The sequence below is a fragment of the Camarhynchus parvulus genome, chromosome Z (genome assembly GCF_901933205.1).
Source record: "Camarhynchus parvulus chromosome Z, STF_HiC, whole genome shotgun sequence".
Lineage (NCBI taxonomy): Eukaryota > Metazoa > Chordata > Aves > Passeriformes > Thraupidae > Camarhynchus > Camarhynchus parvulus.
Genome location: NC_044601.1, coordinates 31610014 through 31635364, shown reverse-complemented (window position 1 = coordinate 31635364; position 25351 = coordinate 31610014). Strand labels below are relative to the sequence as shown.

Here is a 25351-nt window from a genome sequence, read left to right as displayed (position 1 = left end):
TTGTAAACTTCCTTGTTTATACTGGCAGCCCCATAAGGAATATTGTGTTCAAAAACCTAAGTAAGTTATGATCCTTATATATTTTTCACTGCATCCTTGGTTTGGGTTTTGAAGAAAATCAATTAATTATCAAAGCTCAAAAATTGACGCCGGTTCTAATGTCTTGTTAGATGGAAAAGGTAGAAAGACCCAAGAAGATTATTTTTGAAGTGTGTTACATCCTACTCTTTCATGAGAACCTAGTTTCATACAACTGTTATGATGGAAGAGAGACTTTTGATGGCCAGTGTTGGAGAGAGTCACCCTTGCAGTATTCTCTGATACTGCTTCTGGCTGATCAAAGTGGGCATCACGCTGCATTAGAAGAAGGCATTGTGCAAATAAAGTATCAAAAGAAGCTGGAAAACAGACTTTGTGCTATCAGACTTAAATCAAACTGAGACAGAATGGTATTTGGTTTAAATAATCTTATACTTTATTTTAAAACTTATAGAAACCAATTATTAGAACATAAAATCTAGTGTTTTAAAAATTCAGCTATATTCTATACTCATAAAATAATGATCTCTAGCAGCCATTACTAAGAGTATGGAAGCTATTTGGTACTCAATATGCATGACAAAAAGTGCTGCAATAATTCTTTTTATGCTATATAAATGACTTTCCCCATTAAGCGTGCAGATTTTCTCTGCCTATTGTTGATCTGCTGCTACACATTTCACGACAGTTTGCTCTGTCTTCAGAATTTGACACTCCAAACACCCAGTTTAACAAATGAAAGAGCACAGAATATGACAGAAAAAAAAATTCAGCAGTGATGTTAGTATTTGGGTTTCTTTGGAGGACTTTCTTCTGCTTCAGCTTTATCAGAAAAGTCCTCTGCAGAAAATATTTTTTCCTCCAACCAGTGTCAAGCTTTTACATCTTACAATACATATTCAGAAGTATGTAAACTACAGTAAAAAAATGTTAGTGGCATATATTTTCCCTTTAGACACAGGGAAGAACAGGTGACACAATATCTTTATATGTTGACTCTTTTTCTACCATGTGTCATACCATGTATCATTTATGTTCATTTAGTACTAAGAAAAAGTATCAGATTCAGCATTTATATTCCAAAGTAATATAAAATAGATTTCAGTTAGGTTTTCCAGGTTATTTGCTTAGAAATTTGTCTCAAGAGGTAAAAAGTGATTAGTAAAAAATAATGATCAAGTAAGACATATCTGAATGTAAATATCAAATATAAAAAACATTATTCTGGATAACTATGTAAAAGTAATGGTAATTAATTACATTGTTTTCTCATACAATAGCTTGTACAGAGTGTTCCTTAATAGCCTATTAAATGGTCAATTAATTAAAGCTTCATTTTCCCAGATAAGATCATCTCATGTAATTCTTTGGTTAACAAGACATATGCTTTCTTAGAATTGTCTAAAAAATAAAGGGGATCAGTAATTGTAGATGGATTAAAACCTTCATCCACAAGTTGAAATTTTTGTTGTTTAAATGTTCCTGTCATTTCCATTTTTTCCTGCAGTAGAGAGAAAGATACATTATTCAAAAACAAGCTACTTTTCTTTTTTTCACATTCACATTTGTTTTTCAAAGTCTTACTTGATGTAAGTCTGTTTATTCTCATTGTTCTGAAAAACTGGTGCTTGTGTGCCACTGCAGACCCACACCAGACATCCGGCTGACAAAAGCTAGAGCCCTTTTCTTTCTGCATCCCTGTGCCATGTCTCTAGTGTCACATGTGGTGTATGCCCAAGACAATCGATCTTCTTTACTGGGCACATCATAAAAGGAAACTACACACCATGAAGCTTCTGAGAGTAAAACCTGTTATTACCTAGAACTCCTTTATGATAAAACTCAGGAAATTTGCTGTATCTATAACTATTGTCACCTCACAAAAGGGCTTGAAAGAATCATGTACTAATTCAGCCATATTCATATTCAGGTCCAAAGGAAGATGGACCTTGACCGTACATTTTGTTTTCAGACAGCTCCAGTGCTATGGTATCCCTTGGAAAAGTTGTGTGAGGCATCTGTAATAACACTGTCTTCTCTACTCTAACTACCTCTACTCAGCCCAACTTTATGACCTCTCTCCATCATCTTCTCTTCCGTCTTTATATTTTTTATATATGCAAACAATCTCTGAAGAAAAAATATTAAGTATTACATTAAAAAGAAAAGTCAAAGAGCCCTTTTATCTACTCCAGGCATACCTACAGATGTTATCTACCTGATCTGGTTGGTGTAGGAAATGTTCTGACATCTTCTAAAGTATGATTATATGTCAGATCAAGCTTCACAGAATCACAGAAGGTTGGAAGAGACCTTCAAGATCATTGAGTCCAAGCCGTTCTCTGACACCTCAACAAAACCATGGCACTGAGTGCCACATCCAATCTTCTTTTAAACACATCCAGGGATGGTGACTGCACCACCTCCTTGGGTAGACCATTCCAGTATTTTATTTCTCTTTCCGTAAATAACTTCTTCCTAAAATCCAACCTATATTTTCCTTGGCCCAGCTTGAGACTGTGTCCTCTCATTCTGTCAGCTGAACCAACCCCCACCTGACTACAGCCACTGTTCAGGGAGCTGTAGAGAGTGATACGGTCACCCCCCGAGCCTCCTTTTCTCCAGGCTAAACACCCTCAGCTCCCTCAGCCATTCCTCACAGGGCTTGTGTTCCCAGCCCCTCACCAGCCTCGTTGCTTCCTCTGGACGTGCTCAAGCATCTCAAGGTCCTTCCCAAACTGAGGGTCCAGAGCTGGACACAGCACTCAAGGTGTGGCCTCACCAGTGCTGAGTACAGGGGAAGAATGACCTCCCTGCTCCTGCTGGCCACACTATTCCTGATACAGGCCAGTATGTCACTGGCCTTCTTGGCCCCCAGGGCATGCTGCTGGCTCCTGTTCAGCCGACTGTGGACCAGCACCCCCAGGTCCCTTTCTGCCTGGGCACTGTCCAGCCACACCGTCCCCAGCCTATAACACTGCAGGGGGTTATTGTGGCCAAAATGCAGGTCTCAGCACTTGGAGTTATTAAACATCATTTTATTGGACTCTGCTGATCCATCCAGCCTTTCCAGGTCTCTCTGCAGAGCCCTCCTACCTTCCAACAGATTAGTGTTGTCTGCAAATTTACCATGAAAGACTCAACAGAATCCATGTCATCAGTAAAAATATTGAACAGAACTGGCCCCAGCACAGACCCTGAGGGACACCCCTGGTGAGCAGCCACCAGCTGGATGCAGCACGGTTCACCAGCACTCTCTGGGCCTGGCTATCCAGCCAGTTCCTAACCCAGCAAGAAGTGGTCTTTTCCAAGCCATTGGCTGCCAGCTTTCCCAGGAGTGTGCTCTGGGAGACAGTGTCAAAGGCCTTGCTGAAGTCCAGGTACAACATCCACAGCCTTTCCCGCATCCATCAGTCAGGTCACTTGGTCATAAAAGGAGACCAGGTTGGTCAAACATGACCTACCCCCTCCATGTTGGCTGGGTCTGGTACCCTGGCCATCCTGTAGATGCTGCATGATGACACTCGGTATAAACTGTTCGATAACCTTGCCAGGTACTGAGGTCAGGCTAGCTGGCCTATAATTACCAGGATCCTCCTTTGCACCCTTTTTGTGAATGGGTGTCACACTGGCCAGCTTCCAGCCATCTGGAACCTCCCCAGTGAGCCAGGACTGATAGTAAATGATGGAGAGAGGCTTCGCGAGCTCATCTGCCAGTTCCCTCATCACCCTGGAATGGCCCATTTGGGCCCATAGATTTATGAATATGCAAGCGTCTCAGAAGTTCTCTGACTGCCTCCTCTTGGATAATGGGGGGACCATTCTGCTCCCTGACACCATCTACCAACCCAGGAGGACAGTTGTCCTGAGGACAAGCCATCTTCCCACTAAAGACTGAGGCAAAGAGGGTGTTAAGCACTTCCACCTTCTCCTCATCTGCAGTTACTAAGTTCCCTCCCTCATCCAGTAAAGAACAAAGGTTGCTCTTACCCTTCCTTTTACCATTAATATGTTTGTAAAAACACTTTTTTCTTATCCATTACAGAAGTCGCCATTTTAAGTTTGAACTAATTTTTTCCCACATGCTCTAGCAACCCTCTAAAATACCTCCTGAGACACCTGCCCTTCCTTCCAAAGATGATACATCCTCCTTTTATTCATAAGTTCATTCCAAACCTCCTTGCTCATCCAAGCTGGACATTTACCTTGTCAGCTTACCTTTCAGCACACAGGGACAGTCTGTTCCTGTGCCCTCAGGATCTCTGAAGCACACCCACCTTTCCTGAACTCCTTTGTTTTTAAGGGCTTATTCCCAAGGAATTCTCTGAATAAATCTCCTAAGTAGGCCAAAGTCTGCCCTCTGGAAGTCCAATGTAAGAGTCTTATTGGTGTTCCTCCTCATTTCACCAAATATCAAGAACTCTCTAATTTCATGATCACTCTGCCCCAAGCGACCTCCAACCACTATATCTCCCACCAGCCCATCTCTATTTGAAAACAGCAGGTCTAACATATTCCCTCCCCTGGTGGGCCCAACGACCAGCTGCGACAAAAAGTTGCCCTCCATACGCTCCAAAAATTTCCTGGACTCCCTCTTTTCTGCTCTATGAAGTTTCCGGCAGATGTCTGGTAGGTTGAAGTCACCCACAAGAACAAGGGCTGGTGATTCTGAAACAGTATCTAGCTGCTTATAGAAAAAGTTCTCCACCTCTTCTTCCTGGTTGGGTGGACGACAACAGACTCCCAGTAGGATATCAGCCTTGCTGCCCTTCCCCTTAATTCTTACACATAGGCATTCAACTCCATCTTCAAGTTTCAATATCTATGGTGTCAAAAGCCTCCCTAATATAAAGGGCCAGCCCTCCACCTCTTCTCTCTTTCCTGCCCCTTCTGAAGAGCTTGTAGCCATCCAGTGCAGTGCTCCAGCTATGCGAGTATCCCACCACATTTCTGTGATGGTAACTACATCATAGCTCTGCTTGGCCTTCAGCTCTTCCTGTTTGTTGCCCATGCTGTACACATTGGTATGCATGCACCTCAGCTGGGCTGCTGATTTCTCTCCTAACACACCGTCTTACCACCCTGGGACCTGCTTAGCCCAGATGCATCCCCTTCCCCCTTCAGACCTAGTTTAAAGCCCTCTCAGCAAGGTCTGCCAGTTCATGAGCTAAGAACTTTCTGCCCTTAACACAGAGATGAAGCCCATCTGGTTACAGTAAAGCAGTTGCTGTAAAAATTGCCCCATGATCAAAGAATCCTAAATTTTGCCAATGACACCAACCCTTAAGCCTCCTGTTAATGATGTGAGTTCTCCTATTTCTTTCATCATTTTTCTCTGCCACCAAAGGGAGAGCAGAACACTGAGCAGAACACAACCTGTGCCCCTGTCCTATCAACCACTTGGCCCAGTGCCCTAAAGTTCCTTTTAATCACCTTGATACTCCTTTTTTCAATCTCACAACTGCCAGCCTGGAATATCAGCAGTGTGTAATAACCAGAGGGCTGAATCAGCCCAGGAAGTCTCTCAGTGATATTTCATACCTGGGCCTCAGGGAGACAGCAGACCTCCCTGTGGGATGGGTTCGGTCAACATATGGCTCACTGGGCAGACAATTTTCTTCTAAATCATCTGGCTGGCTCTCTAGATGCAGGGCCTCATACTTATTCTGTAGTTTAATATGTTTTTAATTTTTTTCCCTTCAAGTTCCACCCTCTACCTTCTTTCTTTCTTGGTTAATGACAGCTGTACCAACAGCAATACATCTGTAATGGAGGCATTTAAATCTTAATTTAAATTCAAATTCCAGATACTTGATATCAATGCAATACCCAAGATTCAGATTCCTTCCATCCAGTACAACTGTACAGGAATGAATCTAGACAAGGCTCTCATAATTCATAAACTTACTACTGCAACATTCTCAAGTCTAATCTTGCTTTCTCACATCAGAATGCTGCTGCAAGATATCTTCCTGGACTTATGAGATAGATAGATACATACACACATATTTCACTTCCAAGGTCTTTCACAGGTTTTTTGTTTATCCTCTTTATTCTGAGCCAATATTCAATCTCTGGGTGATCTAAGAAACCAACTTCCATAACTTTTTGCTTTAAACAATGACTGTTTTTTTATCTGCTCTTCGAATGTAGAGGACTCCCCCATAAACACCTTCAGAAACATTTTTCTGTTTGTCTTTATCATGATGTTTGCACAACACTTAAGAAAAATGAAAGTGCTCATCAGACTTCATGTATCATGATTATCAATATTGTGTGCTTTTGATCCTCTCATATTTTTTCCTAGCTCTATGTAGTCCACTCTATGATATTTACATTTTTACACTCTGCAGGAGGGACTCTTTACCCCAAAGGGATGATACTGTGGTGGCAACAATAACATACTTTTTTTATTCACCTTTTCAATTTACCTAGTATCTTTTCAAATGCTTTAATATTTGTCATTGTTACACAGAAAATAACATTCATTTTACTGTGTACAGCCCAGTGTCTCCTGTTTTAGCTCTATTTCTCTCCCATTTTCACTGAATAAAATGGATTTTAGATTCTTTTCTTCAGATGCAATTTCAAGATGCTTTTAATTCTGAATCTTTTTCTTTTACCATGATTATGCTTCTAATCTCCCCAAATCCTTTTGTATGATCTCTGTCCTTGCTCATTTGTACAGTTTCTCTCATTTAAACATAATCTGCAAATTCATTGACTTTTTGTGTAATCCATTTCCAGGATCCCACTAATGAAGACAGTAAATAGGACCCAGTCTAAAACTAATCTAGTAATACATGAACAAGCATTTTTTGTTATTCACTTAGCTATCTCTGCATTTAAATAATGTAGATATCTGTATACACAGTGCAATAATGCAGCTTACCTGGACTCTTAAGAAGAGGGGACAAGCATAACTCGGTAGATAGGTCACTACTTGCTTATACATTTGCTCCAAGTCTAATGATGCATTCTGCTTTAAAATGAGGGAAGCCATTCCTGCTTTTCCTTCATGATCTGCACAAAAAGAAGTGAGACGACAATTTTGTAACATGAATAAAGTTGACATTGTAATGATAAACCATACAAAAAAACCCCATAGTGCATTAACAAACCAACAGTCATATATCATATTCTGAGTTTCAGTAAAGCTGCAAGATCTCATTCATATTTTATGCAGTATTACATGTATTTGGAGATCACTCAAGTGTTCAATTAAGCAATAATGCTGTAAATTAGTGTGGCAGGTAAGACTAAATGGAGCCCTGTGCTTGATATAATCGATAAATGTGGATAAACATCAACAACATTCCTCTCTCAAAAACAAGAGTGAAGAGTGTCTTTCCTGGAGTAGCCAATTATATCTTCACTTCTGTTTTAGTCTCTTTCTCTTGCCAGTACGTTTTCTCAAAACTGTGGATCTGAATTAACAGAGAGAGCAATTAAAAGTTCTTACTCTTTAGTCTGGAAAAGGAGAACATTGTGAGTCTTTGGTAAAGAACAAAATGGGTAAAAGGTAAAAGCAATGAACTTCAGCTATCAAAATTAACTAAACACTTCAACCTAGTAAGTAGGTTTAGGCTAGTAGTAACAGCTGAGATGTTCTGCCAACCTTATTGTTGTTTCAGTTTGTTTTAATTTTTTTGCTATGATATAAAATTTGTAAGAAATTTGATCTTTTTTAACCTTAACTGCAATTATCAAGACAGTCAGATAAACTGAGTAGGTAAACAGGTAAGTATTGTACAGGAAATTAGCATCTCTCATACTTTTGAATCTGATTTCTAGACAGTCTTCCATGATGTTTCATGTTCTATGGCTTTAAAATACTGTTCAAGTGAGTGTTCATGCTTCATATGAGAGAAAGTGACACTATCTCTCATTTTAAACTTCTTTATCGATTTGTGGTGGGTTTATCCTTGCCAGCAACAAAACATCCAGCCAGCTTTGTACTCAATCTCTTTCTACCATGGGATGGGAAGTGAAGGAAAGGAAGGCTCAATAGTTAAGGCAGTTTCATAGGGAAACAAAAAGATACATGTACAAGCAAAGCACAACCAGGACATCATTCAATATTCCCCATCATCAGATATGTCCAGCTACTTCCTGCAGAGCAAGGCCTCATTTGGAGCATGCAGTGCTTTTTCAGGGAGACAAGCACCACACCCACAAACCTCTTACCCACTTCTTTTCCTCCAGCTTTAATAACTAAGCATGGCAAAGTTATTCTGTATCATATGATACAGAATATTGCTTTGGTCAGTTTTGGGCCACTGTACCATCTCCATCGGCTCCCAAGTTCTTACTATTCCCAGCATTCTCATGCACGGTGAAAGCATTGTACTGTGCAAGCTCTGGTCAGTGGCAGCCAAGCACTGTCAAGTTATCAACACTGTTTTAGCCATTGTTTTAGTTTGGTGCAAAGCAGAGCACCAGTCTCCTATACAGAAACTTATTTTTATGCCAGTGAACCCAAACATGTATTTTAAAAAAAGATTTACCATGAATGACAATCAAGCCCATCTGATCTCATGAAAAATAACAAAAAACCCTATTAAAAGAAATTAGTATATTTTCTTCCTTACAAATTTATTTTTCTCTTTATATTCTTTTTCATTTTCTTCTTGGTTTTATAACTTAACTGTTCACAGTTACTTTATGAAGCGAAGTGAAATAAGACAGCAAAATGTCTCCATATCTTTTCCTTTAGAGTTACTTTAGAATTACCTTGTTTACATTTTATTTTGGTACGTATGTCTGGATTTTATGCAGATGTGAATTTACTAAATCTTTCTATTCTAATTTAGGGTATGTAGCTATCACAAATGTATGCATGGTAGATTTTCAAAAATACTCCTCACTGCATACAGATAAATAATGCATAATTCACTGGCTCATTCATAGTCAGGTGGTATTTTCATTACCTGCATCTCCATTTTAGCTAGATATTAAAGAGATGACTGAATCAAATATGATTCATAGGTTTAAAACATGAAATAGAAAGAGTTATGAGGGTTAACAATGAACCTAGGAGAAGCAAAATGTATAACTCAAACTTTTACCTGGCACAGACACACCATACACATTTGCTTCTTGTATGAAGTCCAACATTGCAATGACATCAGAAACTTCTGTAGTGGCAACGTTTTCCCCTTTCCATCTAAAATGTGTGAAAAAATAATTTAATCCTATGACATCTGTCCTTTTAAAAGTTTCCCTTTAGTAGAAACTCCATTCATTTCAGACTGACACTACCTCACATTTTTTCACATTTGTCACATTAGAATTTGACCACCAGAAGACAATGTTGCAACTCACTGCCCTTACTGCACATCATAACACTGTAAGGGCCACTGAAGATCAATACAATTGTTTCTAAGTTTTTTACATGTATATAAATGTATCAAAAGTGACCAATCTCTGCTATTTGATACATTTTTCTCCACATCAGCATCCAACTTCCTTGCTCATAGCAAATCCATCACTAGTTATATGCTTATTGAAAAGCATGATCAAAGAGCTGGAATTCCTACGAACTGTTCTGAAAATGAATCATTCAATTCCACAGGAATATCACTCACAGAACACCTGTGACAAAATTAAGCCTTCATCATCCACTTCAGAGTCATTATAAACTACATCACAACAGCAATAAACTGAACAGTTCCAGTTGAAAACAAATCCAACCACATTATTCCATTCTGTGTATCTTTAATTAAGAAATTTGAAAAGAAACAATGACTGTACCTGAAGGTATCTCCAATCCTGTCCCAAAAATACAGAAAATTGTCGTGGTCTTGAACCATTAGATCTCCAGTATTAAAATAAAGATCTCCCTTCTTAAATACCTCACAGAGTAATTTCTTTTCTGTGTGTCTTTTATTGCCAGCATAACCAAAGAAGGGGTTCTTCGCATTGACTTTGGAGATCAGAAGACCAGCCTCACCTATACAGAGAAGTTGAAAGAATATAACCCCAAAATATCATTGGACATTTCTGTACCTGACATTAATTTTACTTACAGTATTGTCCACACAAATTCACAGTCACTTGTATTTCTTCCTGGTGGCTCACCAGTTTTCTCCCAGAAGGGTCATCTGTCTATTGTAAGCTATAGTAGTTTATAATCCTCTGAAAGTGTACCATTCAAGCTTATACTGAATTGACTCCCCACATGTTACTGAATTTCCATGATGAGTGTCAGCTTTATCAGCTTTCTAATGAAAAATTAGTGTTAATCAGAAGTAGGTGGTCAGCCCAGGCACTGTGTTCCTATTTAATCTCTTTTCAGAAGTTCTGAGAACACTGAAATTACCTCAGTTGGTTGGAGCCTGGTGTTAATAACACTGAGCTTGTGGGTTTAATCCATGTGGGGACCATTCACTTAAAGAGTTTGATTTGATCCTTGTGCATCCCTTCCAACTTAGAATATTATGTGATCCTGTGACTTCTTAAGAATATTCATTAAAGTGATATAGCATCATCAGTTTACTTTTTGGTGTAAAATACAAAAGTTTAACACAATTTTTTTCCTCAAAAAGTAGGGAGAGTAGGAGAAAGGATTATCCTCTTATGCTTGTAGAGTACCAGGGTGTTAGTTTGCAGAGTATGGAATAATTGCATGAAATAACCTTTTTGGGAGCAGGTTCTGAACAATATAGCTTAAGAGTTCCATTACTTTATAACAGAGACAAGAATTATAAATATGAAAATATATCAAAATGCTTCCAAAAGTAGGCACAAATTTTTAATTTAAGACTGCCTCCTTAAAAAAAGCTGTGCCTTTTTTTCCCATAAACTGGTAGTGCTTAAAGCAGAAGTATTTAGTTCACTGGTAGTATCACTGCAGCCATAATGCTCTGAAGAAATAAGATGTGGGTAAGACAAAGATTATAGACAGAGATAATATTTTTCATTAGACTGAGTGCTGTAGTTGGAAAAAAATTAGACCAAGTGTCTAATTAGAGCATGTGTTCCCTTCACAGGTCAGTCTGGCATCCATAGAGATAAATTCCTATAAAATTTCAGCTTTTGGTGACATATCATCTTCAAAGTGCCCATGTTTTATTATCAACTGTTAGAGAATCTCATAATCCTTTGAAAAATCTGTTTCAGCTCCCCATTAAAGCTGTCTGCCTGACCTTTAATATGAGTTTTTCTTCCTCCAGTTTCAGCTGTTACCTTCCTACAGTTCAATGCATGTTCCAGTATATGGGTAATGCTTTGAAAAATTGTGTAATCATGATTTTTCATAAATATTTTTAGGACAGCTATAATCAAGCAGTTTGGGGTTTTTTGTCATTTTTTGGGGTGGTTTTTTTTTTTTTTTAATTATTAAGCTAAATCACATCACCTAGTCAGAAACACTTAATCTCTCATCAAAAAGCATTTGCTCTAATCCACCAGTCCTTCCTGTAGATCTCTTAGGCAACCATTTCCTTATGTTAACCTCCTTTAAAAAACACAGATGTCACTATGTATAAATTCAAAGATAATGCCATAACATCACTTTTGAACACTACTCTTCTGTGAATACATCCAAGGATCTCCTGAGTGCTTCTGATATCAGCACTGGTATGTTTAATGCTGTTTTATCTGAGATCAAAAATCATATTGCTTTTTTTCAGAGCAAAGAATAATAGTTAATTTGGTAAACTGCAGTAACACAATAGCAAGGCTCCTTAAAACAACTCTCTGAAGTATTTTTATTAAAATCAATAGGTTGTAATATCCTATTAAAATACATACTTACCTTTCTTAACTTTTTCACACCAACCATGCTTATTTCTAATTGGTTCATCTTTTTGGAAATCATACTTGATTAAATCAAATGGGAAAAAAAGCTAAAAAAGGGAAGAAGTCATCAGTTACTCATCTACACAGTGACATCTGGTGGCAGCAAATATACATAAGGAAACCTGTACTCCAGTCTTGCTCATCTGAAAGGAGAATGCAGTTTCATTTAAAACTGAAAATACTCTGTATGTAAATTTATGCCATTTCCTGAGGGTAAGCAGCATCAAAACAGTTTTGTAAATGAAGACACAGAACTGTCCACTTGTTAATTTTCTTACAAGTAAGTTATGGGATCTACATCATCAGTGAAAGAACAATGTGAGTCAGCATAATAAAAACATTATCTCTAGTATTTAAGTGACATTTAATGGTGCTGGCTCTTATGATGTGTTCTCGGGGTCTTCTGGCACTGAAAACAGCTGGCAAGGGAAAGGCCTCACAAAGGAAAATCTGCTTCCTGTTGGGCTTTACGGTTGCTTAACTAGCCTTAGCTCTTCCCTCTTGCCTTCTCAGGCTGCTGTATGGTGATGGGAAGTGAGCACCAGCAGAAGGGTACATCCTGCCATGGCTCCAAGCAAACTGAAGGACAAGATACTCCTATCAAAACTAGAAACCGCATCACTTTTTTTTCCTTTCCTCTTTTTTTTTTTCTTGAATATACAGCATGTGACTATTATTTTGCTTTATTTTTCTGCTGTGATATGAATCCAAACTGGGCCTTTAAGAGACACTTCCTAATACTATTTCCTGATTCTGTGTTTGCAGTGCTCTTTATTATTCTAAAGAGACAATTTGTCCTGCTTGGGATTCCATGTTTCCTTCCCAAAAGGAAATGTATCAGCAATCTTTAACAACTGGTGAAACCAAGGTAATTATCTTCTCCTGAGAATTCTTGGCAATCGTGGAACAATTCTATAAAATGTTAATATAGACCTGCACTCCTCACAATAAAGAAATGCAATATAACTTAAGGAGGGCTATATGGAAGTGACTGACGTAAAGAGTAGGATGTTAAAACATAAACCCCTTTCCTTTTCTGCCACTAACTAGGACAAAGAGTTGCATCTTTATCCTAATTTAAAATGTTGTTGTAAATAAATAATTTTTTCTCAAAGAAATCTGAATAATGAGCAATATGAATCCCACAATTTCAGTCTCATATGGACAAAACAGGTTCATTGAGTCCTTTCAATGTTCAGCACTGTGTTTTTCTTCTATCCTAAGTCTGAAACAAAAAGATATTTTTAACAGTTGATCAAAGGAAAAATGTCATAGCTGGCAAAATAAAGTAATGATTCAAGGATGGGACACTATCTTAATTAAGTGAAGGGTAATTTTTTTATTAACCTCAGATTAAATAGTTTAACAAATCAAGAATTTGAGGGCCAGAAAGTTTGCCTCAATTAGAAAATAATTGATTATTCTTGAGGAACAGAGTGTCTTTTTTTTTTGTCTATCTACATTTAAATGCTACTCTTCTTCACTTTCTTTCTTTTCATATTGATATTTATTACTTCAATAGGTTTAATATGACCAAATGCAACGAGTAATATAAATAATAAGAATGAAATAATAAAAAATTAAATGTTACTGGTTCTGTGTCTGATTAGAATAGCTTAAAATAATGCATCATACAGAGTAGTGTTTTGACAAGATACAGTTTTTGAGCCCTGAAAGAATGAAGAATTATTTCAAGTTGTTGAAAACACTCAGAAACTGTAATTCAGTATCTGAAAGACTATTATTATACATAACTATACTATGTTGTATACAACTTCTTTTGCCTACAACTCCAGAATATTAACAAGGTGTATTCCAATTAGGTTTCTGAAATAATCATCATGAAAGCACATAATTAAAAGAAAGAACCACATCTTGTATTAAATATGCATAATGAAACTATGCATAGTCTGTGCAAACAGCTGTGCCTGCACAAAAGTCTTTTCCAAGCTAAATCATTCTGTGATTCTAAGCAGCTTGCTTTTCATATTAAATCACAGAAAATGAAAGCCCCACAGCAAAGTATTTAGTCTGGGCACAGACTAACATTTGGTTTGCCTCATTATTTAAATTCTAATGGGACAAGGACCTGAGCTGTTGAAGCATTACCATATTATTTTCACAGAGTAATGCATGCAACATTCATTATTTTAATCTACATCTTGCTCTCTGAAGCACAAGATAATGTAGCAAACAAAAAGCATCATTTAGCAAGCTGAAACTGAAAGTGCATTAATGTACATTGTCTACTACTACGCTGCCCAGATGTTATCTAATACCAGCTTCCCCCACCTGTTTTATTTTTTAATTGATTGGAAATATCTGAATTTAAATATTGTTTTGAAAGTAGTTTTAACATTCCTGGCATTTCAACTTGCAGAGAATGCTCAGAGAACCTTTACCAGGAAATAGAGATCACTAGCTTTTTATTACTTGTTTTAGAGATTAAGTATTTTTGAATTCTCTTGGAGACTATCAGTTTTGAAAACAAAGCATTACATGCACTAGATTTAGTTTCAAGCATCTTTAAAAACTGAAATGTAAGAAAAAAAATTGGAACATAGTGTCATCACATCTTAGAGACAGTTTTAAAAATATACTTGAAATGCCTTATTTGCACTGTAGAGAGCAGATGCATAGGTACTCCACACAACTTTGTGAGCCAAAGTAAACAAAACCAAGAAACAAATCTTTTAAGTTATGTTTGATATTAACTGAATCATAACATGTAAGACTATAATACTTTAGAAAACACTTGTAGTACTTTAGATGATTTTTACTCAAAATTAGTCAAAGGAGAAGAAACAACATTAATTTGCATTGGCCAATGAATTTAGGAGCATCCATTGCTTGGATTTACACATCAGTATTCTTCCTTTGAACCCAGTTTTCCAGGATTTTAAAATTTGCTTAAAACTAACTTTGCTTATTTTTAAACAAAATAATTTGTCTTCTGCCACAAGTTCTGTGACTGCATGAAGTGCGTAATACTAATTCTGAATGGCAGTGTGAAAGCCATTTTATATATTGAAATTATTTAAGATTTGTTATAAGATCTAAATGTTTCTCAGCTCAAAGCCAATTTTTATCTATAGAGTTTTGTGTAACAGATTTGGATTCATGTGATATTTTGAGTATCTTTGCTTAAAATAATGAGAAATTACATTTACAAATAAAGTTTGGGTGGGATATTTTGGTTTTTGGGTTGTTTGTTTTGTTTGTGTTTTTTTTGGTTTTTTGGGTTTGGTTTTTTTTTGTTTACATAATGCTTTTCAGGTGAACGTGCCCTGGGTTATTTTCAGCCCTTCTTATAAGCTTCTTTGGATCTCATTAATCCCAAGCTCCCTTGTTGCCTGTCATCACTCAGAATATATTTAAGAAAGAGATTTATATATTGATAGACACAATTGAAGGTCTTCAAGAGGGTCTTCAAGATTTTTCCCATATCACATCCATATAAATATACACATAATGTATGTCATATATAACATCATTTATTATTAACATTACCTAGACACATATGTATGTCAGATGTAAAGATTAAACAGTAATTTATTATATTACTGTGTTAATCAAGACATTGTATTTTTTGTAAAACATTTTAAGTTTCACCAGCTGAAAAGCTATTCAGAGGCTTCTACTTTTCTGTCAATTGACTCTATGTAAACATCTTTATTGAAAGATTTATTCATATTCTACAGGAGGCTTTCAAGCACCTGAACCAATCCCTCTTATACAAAGAACACAGTGTGAAAAGGAAGAAGTGCAAACAAGAGCACTGCTTTTAGTTAATATCCTAAATACAGTGACTTTTGCCAACTGCTGTAACATTCATCTGTTTCTTTCTATTACCTCATGTCTTCCAATATTTTTATGAAAATAAATGTGTTCTGTAGAACCTTAATATTTATTGCAAGCATCTATCCCTAGTACTTAGCAGTTACTGGTAGAAAAATTACTTCGCTCACTCAGAACTCAGGTTGCCACTTAAAGCTGTAATTTTTGTATTTCACCTTTACAAACTGTGCCATTGTCACTACAACAGAATGCGCTCCTACTTTTTTTCCTTTCCCCCCACCCTCCCCCCCACTAAAAATGTTATACTTTGAAACTTTCTGCTATTACTCCCTCTATACTCCCAACACCTGTATCCATAGGGCTTTGTACTGCATTTACTTTGTTGCAAGCTGTGCAATTATGCTGCAGGAAGAGTGCAAGTTTCTTCCTTCTCTTTCAGTATATCACATATATGAACACACAAACCTATTTTTCCCACTTTCTCAGTTCTGTTTCTTTCTGTTCTAGAAATAGGTGTTCAGGAAATCCCTAGAAAGCATGTTAAAGATTATCTCATGTTGTCCTGCGCGTCAAAAGAATGTTCCAAAAGATGCTGTAGCATTTATTTGAAGAAACAACAGATGTTAGGCACTGGGTGGCTGGGCCTTGTCTGTGCCATTGTCTGCTTTACAGCAGGAGACAGATTTTCTTTCCAACCTCAGGAAAGGTTTTTCATAAGTCAACAAATCAGAAATTATGCTGCTGTCCTTTACATATCACTAGTTGTCTAGTGGATGTCATTTAGACTGAAGTAAAACAAATAACAGCTACACTTCAGAAGGCATTGTTTAGTAACCTGCAAGCTGCAAAATATATTAAAAAACCTCCCAGAACAAATGCCTGAAATAAGCAAAAATGAACTTATGTATGGCATTAAAATATGTATTTAGCGTCACTTGCAAAATTGCCACACTATTTGGTTAAAAATACAGATTATTAAATAAATATGCAGGTAGTTTCAATTTTAACCTTTATCTGCTGCAGACTTCACAAGGTATTTCCAAAAATGTTAATGACGTATGAAAAAAATCTGCCCAAAGTTCTGTAATACTGAAAAGAAGTTTACTCAAGTTTGGAACACATGCAAAATCTTGTAATATTATAAGGCATCAGGCTTAGAAAAATCTGAAACAAAAATTAACATCAGTTGTAAGGCTCCTGGTTCACTTACTACTGCCTAAATTCCCAGTCTCTGATTTCTGGCAGCAGTTCTGGACCCTTCTGGAAATATCCAACAGCATTGGATGGTCACTGAATGGAGCATCAGACAAGTAGTACAGAGAATCAGTGAAATCAGCTGCTTAAATTCCTGAGCTCTCTGTGGTTTCTGAGCAACACACTAGCTCTTGTGGTGTTTTCTGAGTGGTTCCAGAATCCTCACTGTAGTCTGAGTTTCTGTACAAGTAATGAAGAATTCCTCTGGCCCCAGTGTGTAAAGCAGTCTGTGGAGTGACTGCACTGTGGTCATGGAGTATTGAAGCTGAGAACTCTGTAACATCTGCTGCCTAGAAACCTATTTACATGGCATCAGAAGATACCTCTGTTGTATTTCCAAGCAATGGTTTTACATTACTCCTTTTAAAAGTTTTGTCAGGAAATTTTGCTATCAGTTCTCCTAAGGAGTACAAATGCCATTTAAGTCAACAGGACTTGTATATAGATAGGTGTCCCTATCTATAATTCTAGGCAATGTATGAGGTACTATTTATTTCAAGAAGAGTAAAAACTGGCATAAATAGCAACATAATGATAAGTATGCAGTCTCCTTTCAAAAAGGCTAGACATCTTTCATATTATTGGCTAAAGGTTGGGACACATGTTACTTTGTTTGTGACTTTCAAATAATTTAAAAGATTGTCCTTACAGCATGAAAATGAAAAAGTCCATCTGTGAATTTCAAGCATAAATAAATTCTTCATTTACTCAGAAGGGCGGAGGAAAGTCATAATGTGTGATATAAATAACATGTAATCCTCCTCCCCAAAATATATGACTGCCATTTTCAAAGCTGATGAAATACAGAATGGGTTTTTTTCTAGTTTCAGTAGTCTAGAACACAGCAACCACCTACTGTAGACTGTAGATAAAGGGGTATAGCATTTTAAAATTAATAATCTTGCCAAGTATTCTCTGTCACAATACCTCAACAGTGATTATATATGTATTGTGTTATCTTTAACATTTCTAGATACTGATACAGGCTAGATGTAGTTTGCCTCTAGGTATAAAATACCTATTAAATTTGTATCTGTCTATATGATACTGTATGTCATTATTACAATATATTAATTATTATTAATTCCCATTTATGCCAAATATTTACATAGCAGAATGCAATAAAATATATTATATAAACACATCTTCAACTATAATTTGCAGAACAGTAAATCAGAATAGGAAATTTGTGGTCTTATTTCAGCGGTGAGGAGTTCTTGGGTATTAAAATAATTCCAACTTTTTCTTTTGTCCTCTAATGTAGTAGAGACCTGAAACTATACTTGGCAACTGTCAGATTACTCAAAACTTTCAGAAGAGAGCCAAAGCCTTTTTGACTCTTGTGAACTCTATAAAAAATCTCAGTGTTTCTGCTGAGTGTACAACTGGGCTGGGTGCCAACATTTTACAGAGGGCCAACTAACTTGCAAAAACCAAGCTAGAAAATTTGTCTTGGTCTTATGACTGCACTACAACTAAGAAACATAATTTTTCAGCACTCCTACTAAGTAGGATGTAAATAAATAGTCACCTTATAGAAGAAATTGGTGCGCCCAACAGATCCAATTTTTCCTGTGTGGTTCATGAAACAAATGTTTCCTTCAGTAGCACCATAGAACTCACAGATCTTAACAGCACCAAATCTGTCCAAAAATTCCCTCCATACATCATTTCTTACTCCATTTCCAACTGCTAGTCGGACTTTGTGATTTTTTTCTCCTTCCTTCTGTTAAAAAAAGGGAAAAAATTAAAGTATAGTATACTGATAACTGCATTTGATTGGCGCATACATGGCAGGAAAAATGTATCTTCTTCAGAATACATCCAGTAAAAAAAAAAAAAAGAAGAAAACATAACTCAAGAAGTTAAAGAAAGATGGCATAGCTGGTGGACAGCTGCAAAGCAGTAAGCTGCAATCTAAAACCTATTATCTTGTTGAACAAACATTATTTCCTGAAAAAATTACTACAATGATTTATATAAACATGTCCATATTTTAAAGTTCTCCCCAGAGGAATTAAAAAATTGGGAAGAACAGAGAAAGACGGGAATTATTTCTGTCATGGGATTAAAGTCAGAAGAGATGAATAGTTACTTTCTTCTGTCTTCAGACTGATTATGAAGAAACAATCAGATTTCACACACTTGTAAAATATGTTCCTTCCCACATATTGCATATGAGTCATCTTCCGTAATTTTTTCAATATTAGGACTCTCAAAGTTTTGTTCACTGTTACTGGAATACATTATTTCTTAGTGATCTTGAGTCTTTCCTGTTGTCAGGTCCCATGTTTACCATAACAAACACAATAGTATGTATCCAATTCAGTAAGATGTTCTAATTTTATTTATACATTCCCAAACATTGAGATTGCCTGGACCACCTTTAGAAAACAATCATATTTAAGCTAAAGTACCAGAAGGCAAAACATCTATACTGTTTGGATTTGTTTGGGTTTATTTTCTTTTAATTTCACCTATTTTAAACTATGACTCCCTTTTTGATCATTTCAAGTTGCAATACAAAATGCTCTAGAAGTGAGAGAGCTCAAAATAAACATAGGTACAGTTTGTTACCATATACTTTCAGAACTGCATGGCACTCTGCCACTGCAACTGTGTCTATACACCTCTATCTACCTACACTCCCATATATGTATGCAAACACCTCTCTATATACAAATACACACATCTGCACATGTTCACATTCTTTTCAAGCATTCATACATATACTATAGAAAACAGAGAGTTTCTATTTTCTACCTTTCTATTATGCCCCTCCCCACCCCCCATCAAACCAGTATGAATTAGTTATGGCTTTATAGTAAAAATCCATCTGAACACCTTTCGTCTCATATAAAATCACAGCAAATTATTTTTGTGAAGAGTGAAACAGGAATCTTTTAAACAATTTGGATATCAAAACCAGTAAAGCATCAACTGAATAGATAGACAGCAGTGTTCCTCCAAGGCTTATGTCTTGGACAAATTAGATTTTTCATGAGCATGTGAATTCTTCCTACTGTAACAAAAAATTGCAAACACAATGGAATTTTAAAAATCATAAAGACCACTATGTTTTCTTCCTTCTTCAAAACCAGTAACTCACAAAAAGATAAAAATGTACTCATTCATCTTTAGAGTCTTCCTTCTGCAAAGTAAGTTCTGTTGCTGAAATAATTCAGCAAGGTAAGTACCTATTTCACTAGATGCAGGTAGGTGTCAGCAGATTACAATCTGAGGCATAATCCTGCAATTTTACCTCAAAACTACATCATTCACCAGCCTCCCCTGGTCTCTAACAATTCTGTTTCTACAAGAACTCAATTCCTGCTTTTTCTCTTCTATCTTTAGATGTGAAAGTAATTTCTAAACACATAAGCGCATACTTCACTGAATTAATGCTAAATCATTATTAACAAGTGCTGCATTACACAACACTAAAATCTGACATGGATGTAGCCTGGAACAAAGTATCCAAAAATTGCCCACAGATGTAATTTTTACCGTGGTTTGTTTCTTCAACTTCAGACACAGTATCACAATGCAACAGTGTAGGTTTTTACATACTTGAAATAATAACATCTGTTATATTATATATTAAAATTCATTATATTGTCAATGAAGAACAATGATTTTTTTTACGCTAAAATGTTTCAGTGTTACTTTGAACTTAATCAGGAAAGCTTTTAATGTTTTTTTTTCTTCCTCCACAAAATTGTTCACCATTTTTAGAATATTTCTGTCAGCTCAACATAAAATTCAAAGTGGGTTATTTTCCTTGCAATTTCAATGCTAAACTGAAATGAAATGTGAAACTGAAATGTGTCCATAGCCAAACTGCAATTATCTCTTGCTGATGCCACTGAATTATTCAAATCCACTGCCTCTGCTAAGATACAAAAAATAGCTCAAGAGATATTTTCAAGGAAATTCTTTGTTCCATAATGAACAGAAAAGACAAACATATGCATATATATACACACAGTAGTTGAGTCTTTCATCAGGCTAGGAACATTCAAAACCTCTAGACACCAAGCTAGTAAAAAAACTTTCCTTCCACTGTTTTTACTTTAAGAAAAACAAAAGTATCGATAGCTGTTTGCTGAAAAGATAGGTTTTTTCCTAGTCTAGTTCATCTTGTAGGATGAACCAGAAGACAGTGGCCTACATGGATTATAGTGTTTGGGATTTTTTCCGGAAAGAACAAATACCATATCATTTAAAAGTGCAGTAATGTTGGTTCCTCACATTACTTTGGCTTTTTTATATTAATAGAGCAGAAAGTTGTTTCTCCAGTGCAAAAGAGGACTACATCATCCCACTTTGCTTGCAATGTTAACACCTATCATCATCAACAATACAATGTAAAACAACTTCACTTTAAGAAGGGATGCTGCCACAGCAGTCAGGCTTTTTGCAAAAATACAAAGAAGGTGTATGATGTTATCAAAAACTGCTCATAGAAAGCAGATTTCTTAAAAGGTAGAGGAGTAATTGACTTCTTCACAACTAAGGTAGATCCACTGTTAGATTGCATTGCTGCAACTGCCATATTTGTGATTTAGTCAGCCCCGCCATAGGTGTACCTATCTGTCAATGCAAGATTCCCTGAAGAGTACTGCAGGGCTTTCTGGTGAAGACATGAAAACTGTCATGAATTTAGCAGTCTTTCAACTGTAAGAATGAAAATTATATGCAATTTCATCTCTCAGCAGGTTTAATAACTATGAAGAAAATTATTAAAATTTGGGAAACTTCAAGCAGTGAGTTTTACTCACATTAGTTTTACATGTGAGTAAATTAATATAGAAATATTTTATCTATTTTTATCTTTTTCATAACTTATATATGACATTAGTTCATGCTAGCTTTATGTGTAACTAACTTCCAGTGTAAAGTGACCCACAGTAAATAAAACAGAGTTAGCCATTCTAACATCTGTCACCTGTTTTTAACATCAAACATCGTCACATATATAATTGTTCAGATCACTGCTGAAGCCCAGCTCTTAGGACAGGCATGTTGGTATCCATGGGCATGGGGGCTGAATATTTATAGAGTAAATCAAATCCTGCAAGCAGGAGAAGGGAAGGAAAAGAGATGATAATTCAACCAATTTACAAAAACATGGTTGAATGATGAATACTTAGAATGTCCTAATGAAAAAAGAAATAAAATAAAGATGCAGAAATTCATACTTTAAACTGACTAGACCACATAGGCTTTGAGCTTCTGCCATTTTCAGATGGCATTTCTTTTACCTTTGGTACAATAAATAAAGTTAAAGGAGTAGAAGGAATTCCAAGGAGTCGCCCAATACATCTCTCTCTCCTCCAGCAGAAAAGCTCTGTTATCCCTGTGCCATTCTTGACACCTGATCAAGCTGTGGCATGTCAGTCAGCTGCCCTGCAACAGTTGGTATGCAGCAATTGTGTGCATGCATATTCTTAGCCCACTGCAAAAACACTGTACCAAATTAACACCTCCTACGCTAAAAGCTGTATTTCCTCACAAAATCTCTTTTAAAAAGGACTCTGTGCCTTACCCTGATCGCCTACCACAAATAAGTTCAAATTGCATGTCCTCTGACAATTAAATTATGATTTGCGTTTCTGAATTTACTAATAGCTCTCCACAGATAGTTAGGACAAGAGATTTTAGACCAACAGAATGTTGTAACATCTTCCCAATGTTTCCAAAAATGTCTATTTATTTTCCTGCACTTTGATTTTATTTTCTTAATTCAGATTGATTCTTAAATAAAATGGGGGTTCAGTTTACATCCACTTATTTCTAACAATAAAGGTGAAGCATTTTTTCAATACCTTTTTAATTGACATCAATGCATTAATATGAAAGAATAGTTCTTACCATACACCTGGAACTTTTTTTCCATTCATTCTGCCAAGATCTTTGAACTGTGTACCAAACATCTGCACACATCATAAATCAGTTTGACACAATATGTCTCCATCTCGCATGCTTGTTTCTCACATATATTAACTAACTGACAAGTCAAGATCTGCCTTACTACATTAAACACCACATTCCTGGGATTTTTCATCCAGCAGTCTTTTCTCCTTAAGTGCTCTCAATAAATGACTTGGACTATCTATGTGATTAAGCTGTTGGTAAATGCCTCTTGGAGTGTTATCAGCAGTACACTAACTGATGCAGGAACTATTCATGATTGTAGCTACATAAAAATGTGCTGCATTTAAAGCAGCTGCTTAAAACAAACACAAGAAAACAAGTTCATTGCCCTTCTTTTGTTATTTCTGCATAAAGAATATCCAAATGGGGAGAAGCAAAGATAATTCAAGGAAAGGAAGCATGAATTTTTCTCTGTATCATGGCCTTGATGAAACTGAGAGCAATCTCAGGGCCTGAGAATGCAAACATCTGTTAAATATAAAATATGATAAGACAGATGACACAGGGTTTGCATTCAAGTATTTACATGGTCTGTATGTAACAACACAGTCACCAGTTCCTCTATTGATACATTAGCCCTGAAAAAGGGGCATCAGGTAGTTTATTAGACTGTAAGATCAGAGATACTCTACTATTACAGATATATTTTTCAAGATGCACATTCATGTTCATTATTTAGTAATACCTAATTATAAATTGCAACTAGATTTTTTGAGCAAAACACATACTCAAATTTAAAAATACAAATGAAAGAGAACAGGAAGTGTGTGAAGAGATGCACCATAAGAAAGGACAATAAAAGTAGGAAAAGGATATATTTTTAGTTCAGAAACTGGTTGCTTACTATTTAATGTAGCTCATTCTCACCCCATTTTTAATAATCAATCTCCTGATAATCTATTAGAATTATATTCTAGAAGAAGCTTTCTTCAATTAGCTCTTCAAAGAGGACATGTTTTGTTTAATTGTATTCCCATCTCCTCAGAAACACAAAAAAAAAGTCACTTTTGTCTGTGTTTCACCCAGTAATATGAAGCAGATAATTGTATTTTTGGTGATTGTCCCAGGAGCACACCAGTCAAAACAAATCACACAAAACTTTTCAAAGGTCAGTTCAGAGAATTAAAGCGCATACAGATTATTTCTTGTGGTGCATGTTACACACACTATTCTGTGAGCAATATGAAGCTTCCCTTTGTGAAAGCATGGCTGTGATTTCCAGGCTTTAATATAAGCACATTTTTGCATGACTCCACTTGTTTAACCCAAAAGACAAGTCTAGGAAAAACTGGAAGGAGAGAAATTGGTCAAGTTGTATGACCTCTTAGGTCATGATCCACCATGCTACAATCAGTAGTTGATGTTCTAACTAGCCTTCAGTGCTGCTTGTATGTAAAAAACTAGTGCTTCCTAAGACATCACAGAAACAATTTTCCACAAAGAACACCTCAAAACCTTTCACCATTATTACTGGGGAGGATGAGAAAACAGACACAGGATCATCTGTGGGCACCAAGAGATGTATACCAGTATCTGTAAGTATCAGAAGACAGTAAGAAAAATAGGTGGGTTTATAATCTGTTTTAAAGCCATTTTTCAAAAATAATACTCTTGTTGTATTATGGCAGTTGAAAACAAGATGTTTGCTGTGACATACAGTCTGTTCTTTACAAGGTCAAATGATAGAGTCTAGACAGAAAAAAATACAAGCTTCCAAATCTCATGGCCTTTTCTAAGTTTTAATTTAAGATGTGCTGGATATGTTCTTAGTCTAAAAGTTATATTTTCCCTAACAGTATGTACAAACAATGTTCAATTTTATTTTAGGCACTGCTGGTACTGCAGTAAGAAATACTTGGATTAAGAATGATATGTTATGACACGTGCAGATGGTTTCAGTTTTTTTTTTACAGGATAGATCGCTACAAGAATAAACAAATTGCAAAATTCACCCCTATAAATTAAATTTTAATGACATGTAGAGATTCTTAGAAGCCTTCCCATGGAAGGTACAGATGTGGCTGTTTGCAACTGTCACATCACTGGTTTAGGATATTCAATAAAATATTTATGTCAAAAACCTGAAAGGGGCTTAACACATTTCCACTCCACATTTTAAGGATATCAGAAAGAACAATTTCCAGTACCAAGCATAAATTGAACTAAACTTTAATGGGAAATAAAATGTGATTACAAGTAAAACCTACATTTTAGAAAAGTGCCTAGTGACTAATTTCTTATTGCTTATGTGACCATTAAATTCCCTTCCTTTAAGGAAAACTGCTTCTTGGTGAGAGACAGTGCTATCCAACTACATAAACCCCATCCTTACATCACTTTCCACAACCCTTTAGTCAGCTGCAGGGAAATAAATATTCATTCTGTTTTCTTATCCCAGTAGCACAGAATTCCTTGTTTTCACCTACACTACTATTGTTCTCACACAGAAGAGTTTTAACACAATAAATCCTAAGCATCTTCTCTGAAGTAATTTCAGAGAGCTTAATCCTATCCAAAGAAC

The 25351-nt window shown here is 36.2% G+C and overlaps 1 protein-coding gene across 2 annotated transcripts in view; it reads right to left on the bottom strand.

Annotated features, from left to right (window-relative positions):
• Positions 1-606: 606 nt before the first annotated feature.
• Positions 607-25351, bottom strand: part of SLC27A6 (solute carrier family 27 member 6) — a 40663-nt gene continuing 15918 nt past the window's right edge. Inside the window, exons 5-10 of one of the 2 annotated variants that reach the window (XM_030969405.1) lie at positions 18425-18619; positions 11798-11888; positions 9793-9991; positions 9108-9205; positions 6932-7062; positions 607-1540 (exon numbers count right to left, since the gene is read on the bottom strand). In XM_030969405.1, coding sequence (XP_030825265.1) covers positions 1364-1540; positions 6932-7062; positions 9108-9205; positions 9793-9991; positions 11798-11888; positions 18425-18619 — 891 coding nt within the window. In that variant the 3' untranslated portion in view covers positions 607-1363. The remainder of the gene's footprint in view (positions 1541-6931; positions 7063-9107; positions 9206-9792; positions 9992-11797; positions 11889-18424; positions 18620-25351) is intronic. The other variant, XM_030969406.1, reaches the window with a different exon arrangement.